This window comes from Rhipicephalus sanguineus, chromosome 5, assembly GCF_013339695.2.
Source record: "Rhipicephalus sanguineus isolate Rsan-2018 chromosome 5, BIME_Rsan_1.4, whole genome shotgun sequence".
In the NCBI taxonomy this organism is placed as follows: Eukaryota; Metazoa; Arthropoda; class Arachnida; order Ixodida; family Ixodidae; genus Rhipicephalus; species Rhipicephalus sanguineus.
Window position 1 is genome coordinate 164,306,475 of NC_051180.1, and position 14,229 is coordinate 164,320,703.

At 44.4% G+C, this 14,229-nt stretch overlaps 1 protein-coding gene and 1 non-coding gene across 2 annotated transcripts in view; both read right to left on the bottom strand.

The window, feature by feature from the left end:
- LOC119395053 (phospholipid-transporting ATPase ABCA3-like) overlaps positions 1 to 13,541 on the bottom strand; it is a 263,150-nt gene extending 249,609 nt beyond the window's left edge. The window contains exons 1-2 of the mRNA XM_049416073.1: positions 13,186 to 13,541; positions 7,634 to 7,815 (exon numbers count right to left, since the gene is read on the bottom strand). Coding sequence (XP_049272030.1) covers positions 7,634 to 7,815; positions 13,186 to 13,516 — 513 coding nt within the window. The 5' untranslated portion in view covers positions 13,517 to 13,541. The remainder of the gene's footprint in view (positions 1 to 7,633; positions 7,816 to 13,185) is intronic.
- Trnat-ugu (transfer RNA threonine (anticodon UGU)) lies at positions 843 to 914 on the bottom strand. Its single transcript has one exon. It is a non-coding gene; the product is annotated as a tRNA-Thr (tRNA).
- Positions 13,542 to 14,229: the final 688 nt, after the last annotated feature.

Genomic DNA, 14,229 nt, shown 5'->3' on the forward strand with positions numbered 1-14,229 from the left:
AGAAAACGTATTCATATGAGTTCCGAGCTTGAAAGCCACCCGCTTATTCTGACTTTCTACTGCTGGAGTCTAAGGCTTATAATGGGTAAAAAAAAATTCTGGAGTCTAAGGCTTATAGTATTGAAAGAATGCTGGTGTCTAAGCCTTATCATAGGTCAAAGATAACTAAGGCTTATAGTATTGAAAGAATGCTGGAGTCTAAGCCTTATCATAGGTCAAAGATAACTTATAGCAATACACGATCAGTTACTGCAAGGCAATGCTCAGAACTGTAACGACCACTGACAATCGGCTGGTATATTCAAGATCAGCATTTCTGGCTTTGCTCATTGAGGGCACAATGGCGGCTGCGTTCCCTGCCCGGCGGCCGCATTTTAATGGGGAAAGAACGCGACCGCCTCTCGCACAACGCGCTTCATAATACGCGTTGCCTACACGGTAAGAAAACTGAACAGTTGTTAATATTATTTTGAGTCAGTGATTTCGGCTCGGTTGATAAGTCATTACGGTCTCAAATTTTCGTTCTGCGTAAGCAATTACAATACTATCAATAATTAAGAAATTCCGCCGAGGTACACATTAGCGCGTAATGTGTCACGCTGCTGTCCTCGAGGGCGTAGGTTTGATTCCCACTCACAGCGGCCGCTTTTCGATTGGGCGAAATGCAAAGGTCACCCGTTTGCTTGCATTTAGGTTCACGTTGAATAAACCCCAGATGGTTCAAGTTAATACGGAGTACCCCGTTACGGCGTGCCTCATAATGACGTCGTCCTCTTGACACGTCAAAACCCCAGCAATTATTATTAAAAACAAAAATCAATATTTCAGAAAAAAAAATAAACAGCCGCCAGTGAGGATCGAACTCACGACCGCTGGTTTACAAGACCAGCGCTCTGCCACTGAGCTACAGCGGCGACGATGGCAGACGCCGCTATTGTACGCGTTGCTTAGCGAAGCGACGATAGTATTTGTGCGAATAAGAAATGCCCATCCCACTTAACGTAACTTCCATTGGTTAAACCATTTTTCCTACTTACCGTATTAGGTGGCAAATATGGCTCAGTGCTCACTTAAATTACAAAGCTAATCGATTTCAGCACTAAAGATTGCTTACGCATTCTGTATTTTAGATATTCAGCACCGTCCTATAGAATGAAATCTTCTCGCTTCACTGGTTTTTTTACATATTTTCCTGTCATAAAAAATAATTTGCAATAAGAAGGGTATGGCTGCGTGCTGTCGATGATTACTCAATTAGAACAGTTGGGCGTATTCGCGGTAAGCGACGAGTTCAAGATGTTAACGACTGTGTATAAGCAATCCATACTGGTTGTTGATATTTAAATAAATGGCCGCACGCGTCTAGAAAGCTACATGGTGAGACTACCACCCCCCCCCCCCCAGCCCCCAAATTTGGAACACCGACTACGCGTATGTCAATGGTGATGATGCATAATTATTAGTCCATTTTTCCATGCAGCCGACAGGGCAATAAAGGAAAAAGGGTATGGGGTATTAGATCATTTTCGAACTTTTGCATTTCGCATTTCTCGTGTTTTCATATACCGTGTCCTTCGTTTCTCAAGAGTGCGTGGAAGCTATATAATTTCATTATCATGTAACATTCTCAATTACGACTCTCTCGTCCCGTCGTCTGCCGATGTTTTAGAATGTCCTCGGCTCTGCACCCTTGCTTGCAACCTTTTTTTTTCTGTACTGATGCCGAAAACGGGACTGACTTGAGTGCTAGCGATTTATTCCAGTTATACCACTTTCATTCAATTTTTGCCGAGAAACTTCTGTATGAAAGTACGCTCTAATTTTAACGGGAAGCGACAGGATGGCAGCACAAAGCACGCAGATTAGTGGCGTGTTTTCTTCATATTAGGTGCCTGTTGAGTTTCTGCAGAATTAGCATACTCGAGCTCTTGTAGGGATTTCAGAGATGGTTTATTTCACCACTGTACACAACAGAAATGTACTATTTATGGTGAGGATAGCACGCAAAAGCTCGACTAGTCCCGCCACAATCTTGGTAGAAATGCAGTAACATGCGATACATAGAAGTCAGGGTTGTACGCACAATTTCGCAAGATTCAATAACCACAATTGACACAAAGAACACTCAAAATATCATATTTAAATCTGAAAAGAAACACATTCAAAACACAGATTGCTTAAAACTGAATTTGAAGACATCACACGTAAACTACATCTTTGCACTGCGTCAAGAACTGAGAGACAATTCAATGCTTTCTGCCAGATGTCATACTTTTGATTGTTGCCGTGTTCTGCTCTTTCGACTTCTACTATTTTAATTCTATTAGCTCTATGGGAGACCTCTTAGCAGTGTCTAGTCTTTATGAATTAGGCTGTCTGCACGCTATCCGGAAAAATTGACAATCCTAAATTGCCGATTTAGAGAAATTGCGTCTCGTGTGTTCGGAGCTTTTCATCATTTGGCTGTAATAAGAGCTTCGTTCGTAAGTCGGACTTCAAGTTTAGTTTGGTCGAATTATGAACGCATGTATGGCAAACAGCGGAAATGAATTGGTGAAAAATGTATGAAGCTGCAGTTTACTTGCATAGCTATGCAGTTGACAGTCGTAGTGAACAAGTCTATACTGACTGCCCATAATTTGTGAAACCAATTGAATGACAGCGGGACCAAAACATTTACTAGTTTTTTCACTATGGATTTCGCGTTCTGGGTTCAAATCGCTACTCGAGCGAAACGAATCTACACGTGTAGGCCAGTATGGCTTCGTATGCGCTTCAAAGCACAAACTGTCGCGTGTGCTTACAGAGTAATGAAACAGAACAGCTACCAGCTATCACCATTCGAACAGAATTGTACTGATTATCAAATTTATTCGTCTGGGAAATGCGAATAATTGAAATTGCTCTTTTCAGGAATATGGAAGCTAAGTGACTGCCCATCAGGTGAAAATGAGTACCCCGATTTCCTATTTGAACTTCTTTGAATTTTTTTCTTCGCTTCTCAAACGTGACAACCATGAACCCGACAATTCATGATGTCCGGTCGGGATACCGCACAGTTAAGAATACTGTACCCTCAGAGCAACAAATATATCTCCTCCAGAACACATGGCATACTGACGTAGTACGTATCCACGTACGAGGCGTGGAGGGTGCGTCGGAGTGCTTATTGTGTAACCACTTATCAGTGTCTCCGATAAGCTGAATGCGAGGTACCAAGATATGACCGTGTCACTTTGCCTTGTCGTGTTTGATAAAGCTATTTGCCCAATTTCAGCAATGCTACTTCGCATACAGCACTTGAACTCATGCGTATGCGTGTGTGCGTGGGCTTACATGTGCACGTGTGTATGTGTGAAATTGTATGTGCGTATGTGAGTGCGTGGTTGCGCAAGAACTGCGCTGAAAACAATCATTACTCCCTGCTGCAAATTGTAACGGTTTGAGAATAAGTAAGGGCTTCCTAGAGGTCGCATGTAGACAAATGAAATGATATTGCCTCGGACCTTCTAGGTAATGGTAGCTTCCTACACACCGGAGGCGGCAAAACCATCCCTAAGAACTAATTAAATCACATTACTAATTACATTTACAGAATAATGTTAAATCTTAGTAAATTACATTAAAAGTCACATCTTGTCGCATATAGTGACATCACATTAACACCGCATTTGAAAAATAATCAAACTACATTGAAATTACTGGAACAAATTCATCATTGCCTGGAGTTTCGGGTATGTGGGCCTCCAGCAAATTCATTATTCAATCCTTTGAATCCGATACTACGCGGCTTTTCTGTGGACTTGCCTCTTGCCCACGCTTGCTGCTTACGATTCAGATTAAGCTGTTTCAGTAACTTCTCTTGCTGTTTTTGGTCAGTGTTTCAGACCATCAAGTAAACATGCTATATTTTAAATGGCTAATGTTTCCTAACATTACTCGTTTGAAGTAATTCGTGGCATTAATAAATTACCAGCTCATAAAATAAATTTGTTATTTTACTCATGACAGCACAAACTAATTTAATTAATGTAGTTTTACTGCCAAGTCTACTGAACACTAAATAACACGTGTATTTTGTGCTGTAGTTCTGCAACTCATCTGCGCACCGTATTTATTCTTGTACACTTGAAATGCATACTTATAGTGATGCATAAGATGCCTTGATATCTTCAATGCAACGCATTATATGGCCCACCAAGCGGGAAAGCGGGAAGCGTTCGGCTTTAACGTCCACTCAACGGTCCAATGCTACGAAACTCCACCCGACCAAGTGATGACATCGCGTGGGGTTTGGCGCCTAATTACAAAAATGATTTGAACAACACACAAAACCCAACCTGGTCCTCTCCCGTAAGAGACATGACCCACCCCTGAAGGTGGCTTTACCCAGTTCTTAACCTATTTGACCGCCGTTCAATATCGACCTACTTCGTCCATTCCATAATTTCGGTTTGCCCACCAAGAAAATAGATTTCGAGAAATCGAAAAAAAATTAAGTTTTTCCATGTTCAAACCCGTCTTCGCTCGCTTCCAATGTGGACATCCGTTTTACCACATCCACTGTCAAAGTACCGCACCCACTAGTTCTCATTCTGTATGTCTTGTAAAGGGGGCCCGAATCCCCGCCAAGTGAACAGTGTCTCACTTTTTGTTCGGGCCACCTCCATTTTTTTGTATGTCAAGAAAAATGAAATAAAACTGAATTGAATTGAATGGACATCACCACCCATAAGTGATTTGGTCAACCGCGAAAGCTGACCTCGCCCAATCAGAAAATTGCGTTGACTCGCGTGAAAATCGCCCTGGTCCAAAACCAGAATTTTCGAGGCCTGCTCCCAAAATTTGGCTGGTACACTCCAAAGTTGACTATGATTATGGAGAAAATTGAGTGAACCCACGTTCACAGCTGACCTGGTCCGCTCCGAATATTCGGGTGGCCCCCTCGCAAAATGAACTTGGCCCTGGAAATGGACGGACGAATTCGAAAATTGACTTGGCCAACTACTAGTAACAACCTGGCTCACTTCGAAGTTCGGCTTAATCCGACCCCAGAACTTCAACCCTAGACATTGAAGCAGCTTGCCGATTCCAAGAAAAGAAATCGCTATACATCGAGGTAGCGCTACACGTCAATACAACACGACTACCCTACTTATATATAAAAAAACCAGCTATAGGTAAATACAAGGTAGTTACTTTACAATGAATACGAGTTTGCCAGACGAAGTCAAGCCGCCGTTCTCAAAAAAAAAAGAAGAAAAAGAAAACGATAAGAACACGGAAACTTACGTTACGCGCAGATAATGAGACAGTAATTAACTTGTTGAACAAATACAGACGACACACAATAGGTTAAAGTATATAGAGAGCTTTAAGTCTATCTGAAAGAAATATTGCTCCATCAGATGTAGGTTTTCCTTTAAAGTAGCAAATGCATATTTATGAAAAATGCCCCAAGGCCACATGTTTTACGTCGTAAAAGTCGGGGAACCCGTTTTTTTCGTTTTTTTTTCTATTGCAGACGTAAATTTACAGCATTCTATTTCTGTTCTGCTGTTAACCTCCCTTCACGGTAGCCGTTTTCACCCTGCTCTGTCGGCAGTCGCTTAAGTTGCTCTTCTATCGCGCTCAAGGCTCCGATTACCGTAGAAAATGCCCGCATGCGTGTATCAGAAACATCGGTAAGGCGATTACTGGGGCCAGTTGGTTCATGTCGACTTCTTGGATATGCGCTGTTTTTAAAGAAAAATGACGAAGAAGACGCAGACAAGATGTGAACAAGACAAAACGCAATGTCCTGTCCACCTCTGTCTCTGTCTGCGTCTTTTTCGTCGTTATTCTTTAAAACAGCACATATCCAAGGAATCAGAAACTTCGTTCACACTCGCACACCGTAGCGGAAGTTACGCACTTTTCGTGTGCAGCAATAACGGGAAAATGCAGCGTAGCACTTTTATTTCAGTTTGTTTTGAATGTTCTGAGCGAGACGCACTGCCGGCCAATCGCGTTGAGTCAGAATATGGCGGCCACAATAGCACACGACACAGATGTCCTCGCCCGAAAGCGGAGAACGCGTGCATCGAAGCACACTAGGCCGCTGGGGGCTCCCGTTTCCTTCTCCAGGACACTAATAATCTCAAAACGCTGAAATGTATGCTGACATGTTGAAACACTCTGAGAGCGGTCACTGATATGCGTAAATACGCTAATTGTGGTGATATCACCGGGTGCGAAGTCACGGCCGCAAACGCACGGTTCCTGGCGTTGATTGCCCAGCGATTCACTGCAGCGACTTCGCTCACCGGCTGCCTTGTACAGGCACACGATGGCGTAACACATCACAAACACCTAATGGTCACCACTTTGTACATTTAGAGCCTGCAACGCAGCAAGGTCGACTCATGGCGTAAGAGGCATCGAGTTCAACACGGGCCGCGCATGCAGCTCACGTCAGGACGGAGCACATAGTAACACAGGCAGACGACACTCGCTGTCAACCGGAAGTTGTCAAGTTTATTAGTAAACTGTGACAATTTCGCTTACTGTTGCTTTTGCATCTTATTGAAACAAGAATGAAGTGTTTCAATATTACTTATTCACAATAAGAAAACTTACCCGTGGCGTCCGTAGGACTTCCAATCAGACCAGTGGCCTGTGTGACGTCGGTCATCCATGCAAGGTGCCAGCGGCGGGTGCCGCCGATAATAGTGACGCTACAATATTTAGCGCTTCGCTGATTTAAAGCTTCATGATTTAAAGCTTCATGAAACATAACGCCGAGCCTAAATCCATCTCCTAACGATCGAAAAGACATTCTTCAGCGGCTCAATGCGTTTGTACAAAATCGTAAAAACCGTTTCCGGGTCCCTTTAGGTGCCCGTGCAGCCTTTAATGTGCATGGTAGACTTCCGGAACTACGTAAGACTGTAGGCACATCCACGAGTACTAAATAGCAACATGTCCGGGTAGTATCCATTGATGTTTTTTACAAGTATAGAAATTAAGATTGCGGCTAGCCTCACATTGAGCGGCAGCGACATATTTGCATCGCTGCGCTTTCACTTGGCATAAGTTTTGCCGACGGTGTTTCTAGGGCAGCTTCTTTAAAATAAGTATACTGCCTGGTGCATATCATCGTAACCGACGAGAACTAACTACCTGTTGCGTGGTCTGTGACCAGCGGTACGTGTTAGCTCATTACTAGATCTCGTACATAACCACAGACAGTGAGTGAATAGTTAATCAGCGTTGATAGGCAATTATTATAAACCATAAGTCATAGATTCGCGTGGTGCATACTATTCATTTCCCTTCACAACGTCAATCAGCACTGCTGCACCGACGTTCTTTGTTTCCAAAGTGCCCTCCTCGCCCTTAACAATATCAAGCTCAAGACTGCATTCGCTCGTGGGTCTCTTAGGTGATGGTGTTTCTCAGCACGATTTTTTTCAGTTTAGCACGCGTATTATGCTTCAGCACATATACCAGAGTCGCATGCTGCACTTTCTCTGTTGTGTACCCCAGTTTTCAACAATTTACGCATGCGCACGCGCCATGGTCGTAATTACCGTAAGGTATATTGTGCGTGGGCATGGCCTGAAGCGCGCGTAGTTAACAGTATACTGCTCACCGTGAAGCCGCGAAAGAGTCGTGGTCCATCGATGTTGGTTGAGAGCGGCAGCAGGTCGTCCATTATAAGAGCCAGAGCGAGGTTAACTGTCACTGACAGCAGCATGACCAGCAGTACCGACGCTAGGCTAGGCACGTCCGGGGCTAACATCGCGTTCAGCTGGTCCCACTGCATGCCCACAACTGCGCATAACGAAAGACCGAGCCTTTGTTTACAAGAGGTTCTCACGCACCCTATCACGCCGGGCATATAATTAGCGAAGCCAGCCGTGCCGATGACAAAGTGAACTTACGAACTGAGTGCTTCGTGAATTCGGCCCCTGATTCCTGGGCAAGGGAGCTGCTGTGTGCTTTGTCGGTATTCAATAGAAAAACAAATGCTGTGGTGTACAAATGTATGTGTGAACATAGCAGCATCTGCACATGCTGCACTAGTTTGTACAACCACATTTTGTAGTTTTCTTCATACAATAGGTGATTAATAAATGAGCAAGTAGGGAAACAACACCACACAAGAAGTAATTAGGTATTAGAACTCATGAACTAACCCTAAAGGTATTACTCTTGCACAGTAATACTAAAAATATGTTTCTCGCACAGCTTAGCCATAAAACAATTTCTTAGGGCTACATCACCCATTCTTCAGAAAAAAATCTAAAGGTATCTCCTCTAAAGAGAAGTATTCCTTAGAGAGAAATTCTATCTTTAGAAATTGTATATGGAGATTCCAGAGTCTCTAAAGATATTTGTAGAGGAGATCCGAGAATAGCCGAGAAGATATACTTGGATCGTGGTTTTTCTTTGTCTCCGTTGGCAGAGCAGTTGACAGAAAACCATTTTATGGTTTTAAGTAAAAGCGCTTATCTTTAATGAAGCCACATTCAAGACACCGCAGTATTCGTTTCATTTTATAACAGCACAAAGCGATCGTTAAAATTAAATCATAGATGATCAAGTGCGTTCGAACAGTTTGAAGCACGTGGTGTTCGCAGCATGCATTTCCCGGTAATTATTACGGTTGCAAAAACTTAAATTTAAGGAAAGCGTCAGCTGTAGCACACGAAGCAGGTAGTTAGGTCAATACACTTTCATGTTTAGAAGCATAACCCGCCTAGCAACTGATTTCATTTGTGTTGTGGCCTCGTTACGCATAGTTAACACTCCCGAAGAGGAGCGCCAAGGCGATGAGCGGTGACGATAACAGCTACGTCGATGTGCAAAAAGGTCTCCTGCTCACGCAAGACAAGACTGAGCATTGCCTGACTAAAGCAAGACGCCTCACCCACATTTGACTGCACCAGGTTTAACTTTAAGAATCTCTCTAAAGTAGAAACACAAACCTCAGTCTTCACGACAGCAATAACAAAGCAGTTGTCGACATCATTTCGAAGAAATAATGTTATGGTACAATGCACCTAATTGGTAACTGACTCCTGAAGTTTTACGTTCCTAAGCCACTATGTGATTATGAGGCAAATGGTAAAGGACTGCTCCGTAGTAATTTTCACCACGTGGGGCACCTAAATTTAAGCTTACGGATGTTCTTGAGCAGTGTACTTGATTGGGCTGGTTGGTGCATAGTAGATGAATAAAACAGCGCGTAAGACGGGACGAGATGAAAACGCCGACACGCTTGCTCTTCGGGCTCCTCAGAATGCGACCGCCGTGGCCTTTGATGGAAACTGCCTCAATTCCCGTACTTAGCAGTACGACACCTTACCTGACAAGCTGACACGGCGGATGCACTATTTATTTGTCTAACTGTCAATCATTTCCTGTAGTGCATTGCTCACTCATTGAACGCTATGTCATGTAGGTCTATTGGATCGGGTAATCCGACAGCTTCACTGGCCAACCCCTTCACACCACAGATTGGGGCGCACTCTTGCCATATTAAGTGCGGAGCACTTCAGGGGCTCGGGCTGTCGCATGCTGTCGTATGCTAACGTCGTCTCGTGTAAATTGGTGTAACGCGAAACCACGTATAGCATAGCCATCTGTAGCATATTAGGCGCGCGCCCGCGCCAAGGAGAAGTCATGTTTCTCTTGTTCTTCGAGCGAGCGTCTTGATGATGATAAGTGCGGAACACTTTAAGGGCCCGGGCTTTCGTATGCTGTCATACGCGGTCGTCGCTTGGCGCAACGCAGGCCAAATCACGTATAAAAGTAGAAAAAGAGAGGAAGCAAGCGAAAAATAGACATAGAAGGAAACAGAAAAAATATGAAGAAAAATAGAAATAAATAGAAATAAATAAAGAAAAAAAGACCAAAAAAACATGGGAAATACAAAAAGAAAGAAAGAGAGGAGGAAAGAAAAAAAAACTGAAGAGAAACAAAGACGGCTGCCCAGCTCCGCACTTCCTTCACGCTTGACACCCCTACTGGGAAGCTGCCTTAATTTTCTTTTTTTCCATATTTACATTACGGCGCTTCTTATTTTGCATACACTAACAATGAACCTGTTACAGTACTTCATACACCACTTTGTTCGCCTTTTCACTATACGCGCACTGTTTAACAAACGGGGTACGCAGTTGAGTTACGCTGCTGAAGTAGCAGTAAGAACTCCCTGAGTCACTGCTGTCTTTGCAAGTCCCTTTGACGTAACATTATCTCGGCTGTCGTTTTTTGCTCAACGAATCCTTACCTCTTCAAACGTCTGTGTTCAACTGGGCGTCTGTATCCTGCTGGGCTCCGACGTCTGTCTTGTTACTCAGTGTTTATTTTCTTAGTCTTTTTATTTCGGCATCTTATTGTAAATTTCATGTTTTCTTAAAAGAAATATCACTTGATGCAGTTCCTTTCCCCGGACACTTAGCTCCCCCTTGTGCAACAGCCAGAAACGATAATAGGCTTTGGTGAAAATAGCAATAGGTTGTAAATGATAATCACGATTATCATAGGATGATAGCGCAGTTCAGGTGGGACATGTGTTAGCGGGCACATTTTGTTGCTGGTTGGGCTTGCTGTTTCTTTGTGGTATACTCTAAACACTAAAAGCTTGAGAACTGAATGCCCGGATCTTGGGCTTCTCAGTTTCCTTGGGTTTGCTTATGCGCGCAGGGGACATCTTAGAATAGGGTTTCTCCTTCGTAAACACAAATGTGAGATAATCGCGCTGGGATCTTTAGGTGTTCAATGCAAAATAGCTTTTTTTATTTCAACGCTGTTCTCAAAATATAGACGCCTGAAAGCTAACCCAAATAGTGGTTGGCATATGACTCATGTGCAGTGGTGACAGCACAAAGCGATTGCCTGCACAAAGTTGCAGGTGGTCTTAAGTTATCCACTATTTCATCCCTATTCTTCTTTCTGTACCTTAAGTGGAAGTACATATGCGCGCGTGTAACATATAGGTGCTTAAGGATTCGAACAGGAAACATCCATCAAGCAGTGTTTTACAGCGAAAGCTGTTATGAGGTCACAACAGCAGCCGTTTTTGGCACCGTAGTTGTCTGCCGCTGCCGCCGGGGCCCGTAACCGTTATCGCGTGAAATAAGGAAAAAAATACGAAATAAGAAAAAAATATTCAGGATGGAACGGGGTTTGACCTGGGCCCTTCTGCGTGGAAGTTCAGTATTCTACCACAGAGGTGCTTGAAACTCCTTTGCAAAAAAGACCCTATACATTCTTCATGTCGGGAAAAAATCGCATTAAAATATGTGATATAGCGTTGTAGAAGAGTAAAATAACAACCAGCTGTCACACAACGCGAATTCTGGAACCAGGCGTCACACAATGAGAATTGCACAACAAGTGGGTCGTTGAATGCTTCCAACTCATTACAAAGGGCTCAGCCATAATTCCTCATCATCATCAGGCACAGCATCAGCAAAGTGCACATAATGCCTTACAGGTGTTTAACGGCTACCACAGTTCTCTGCAGAATGACAAAAAATGGCATATTGCATGATTCCTTACTTCACAAAAATTAGGATGATTTATAGCGTAGTGGGTACCTTGCAAGTGTACTGGTACTCGTTGCCAATTAAGGAAGCTCATAAGGTCCCTATGATCCATTTCCTCAGGGCCTCAATAAAGTTGTTTCTACCTCTCTCTCTCTCTCTTTCTCACGTTGACATATGTTATATAGCGTGGTGGGAGAGTTAAATAACGACCGGGCTTCACACAATGGGAATTACGTAACTAATGAGTCGTTTAACGCTTCCAACCCATTACAAAGGGATCGGCCATAATTATTCATCGTCATCAGCTGGCGCATCAACAAAGTGCACATGATACACTCCATGTGTGTAGCGGGTACCTCGCTTCTCCGCAGAATGAGGAATAATGGCGTAGTGTATACTTAACAACTTCACAAAAATTATTATTTATGGCGTAGTGGGTACTTTGCAAGTGTACTTGTATTAGTAGCCCCAAGAGAGTTTATAACGGACTCTAGAAATGCCGCTCTTTCAGCTTTCGATGTGACTGTCCTGTAGCAATGTGACTGTCTAGCGATGTGATGTTTCGATGTGACTAACTGTAGCGGAATTCTGGACCACGTAGGAAGCTGCGCTTACAGATGCTACGTACAGCTGTCACCAGAAGAATAAACACGCTTATGGGAAGCTCGCAAATTATGTTTGATGGGGGTAGAAAGACGACGACATTGTAGGGTGTGATTATCCGGTGACCACACAGCTAGCCGGCCCTTAAAAGCAGCCTTACAGCATGACGAAATCTGGTTTGCTGCATGTATATATAGGCGCCGGACTAGCTAACAAAAGAAAAGTGCGGTTCGGCAGATATTCTGCATTTACGGGCTAAGCGGTACACAAAACTACCCTTCGTTATAGCTTGGCGGCTAAGTTGGTGCGCTGTTACACTATGGGACACTCTTTCGCATCCTAATTACGGCGTAGCATTAAAGGGAGAGCGAAATGCATAAGCACGCCTGTGCTTAGATTTAGGTGCACCCTAAAAACCCGAGGTGTTCAGTATTGAACCAGAGTCAATACACTGAGGCTTGCTTCAGAATGGTATTGTGGTTCTTCTTTGCAAGGGCAAATAGGGTAGTCGCACTTACGTAACATTCCAACGTAACGTTATATATGCTTAAACTGCCATATCCCTGTGTACTCCAGGAAAGAGACTTTACAGCTTTTCCAACCTCTACCAATCATGAAGACGGCACTTTGTCGCACAGCCTTCGACGACGAAAGCTCACTAGATTAGGAGCGGATATCGAAGCGGCGCACTTTCAAAGCATTAGAAACCGCGAGGTATTTCTAGCAAGTGACGAACGCGCCGAATCGCTGAAGCAGCTTTCTGTAGGACTTCGGCATGACCAATGTATTCGTGTGGTCGAGGCCTAACTGTAAATATTGGATAGGAGCCCCAAACTTATCGGTAGAACATTCAGCTGCTACAGTGCGAGCCTTGCAAAGCTTCTTTCCCGACAGTGCTCCCCCCCCCCTTTTTTTTCTCTCATGCAGCAAATAAAATTGGCTCTAAATGCCTTGAAGCAGGCCAAGTGTGCTTCGCATTATAAATAAAATGCATGTGTGTGTTTGTGTGTGCCTAGGCAACATAGTGTCCAACTCGTCTTACTGTCTCGTTCGAAGGTGAGGATGATGTCCATGGCCAGCTGCAGAGCAGTGTTCGGCAGCACGCAGCAGAGGAGGCGAACGGCGAAGGTCATCTCGACGAAAAGAAGGTACGGCAGGAAGGAGACGAGCACCGCGAAGCATGTGGCCAGCACAACAAGCGTCTCCGAAGTGAAGAACGTGGTGACGAGCGTCACGAACGTGAGCATCTGCAGCGCGTACGCGTAGAGCAGCGCGAGCAATACGGTGGGGTCCGTGTACTGCAGGTACGAGAAGCCGAACTGGTCCGGCACGCTGGTCACCACAAAGAGCAGCCCACAGCAGGAGGCCAGCATGGGCCCTAGGCCGCGCAGCAGCACCTGTGATCATAGTGTGCGCAGGATTCTCCTTTAGGGAGGGAAAAATTCAGTGAAAAGTTTTATCGCAGTCACCCCCCCCCCCCTCGTCGCCTCACAATGGACGAAACAAATTCAAAACGAAGCGATGACGTGCGTCTCATAAAAATGACGTGCATCACACTTGGTCCCTGGTTATCTGGGAAAAATGATGGGACGGAAAAAATGATGGAAAAAACGCATCAAGGGTCATCGACCGTCGTTATCATCAAAAACCTGCGTGGTCATAAGCCTGCTCTTTAACCAATGACGGGACAGGTCTGATTTAGTAAAGGTATGGGGCAGACCCTTAAGGGGGTCTGCCCCATACTTTGACATAAAATGGCAATTTAGCTGTTGTTTCTTGGGACAGACGCCTGGGGAGCTGTTCTCGATGTTCCATCTAATTGACTGTCCATTTCGGTAGACGCTGATTGCATGGAGCTCGGCATGTAGCGTGCCCCCTATTTCTGGCTCTTCTTCCCCTGCGTCATTTTGACATCACGGAGCTTTCGCAACTCTCGACGCAAGTCAGAGGGACGGAATGCGCTTCAGCACAACGAACGCAGCCTCCAGAGATCCGCTTTTGGCCGCGCGAATCTCGGAGGCCGTACATGAAACTCTGTTTCTGAGATCGCTTTCGCCCTCGAATTAGGTTTAATGTGGCCGCCCGT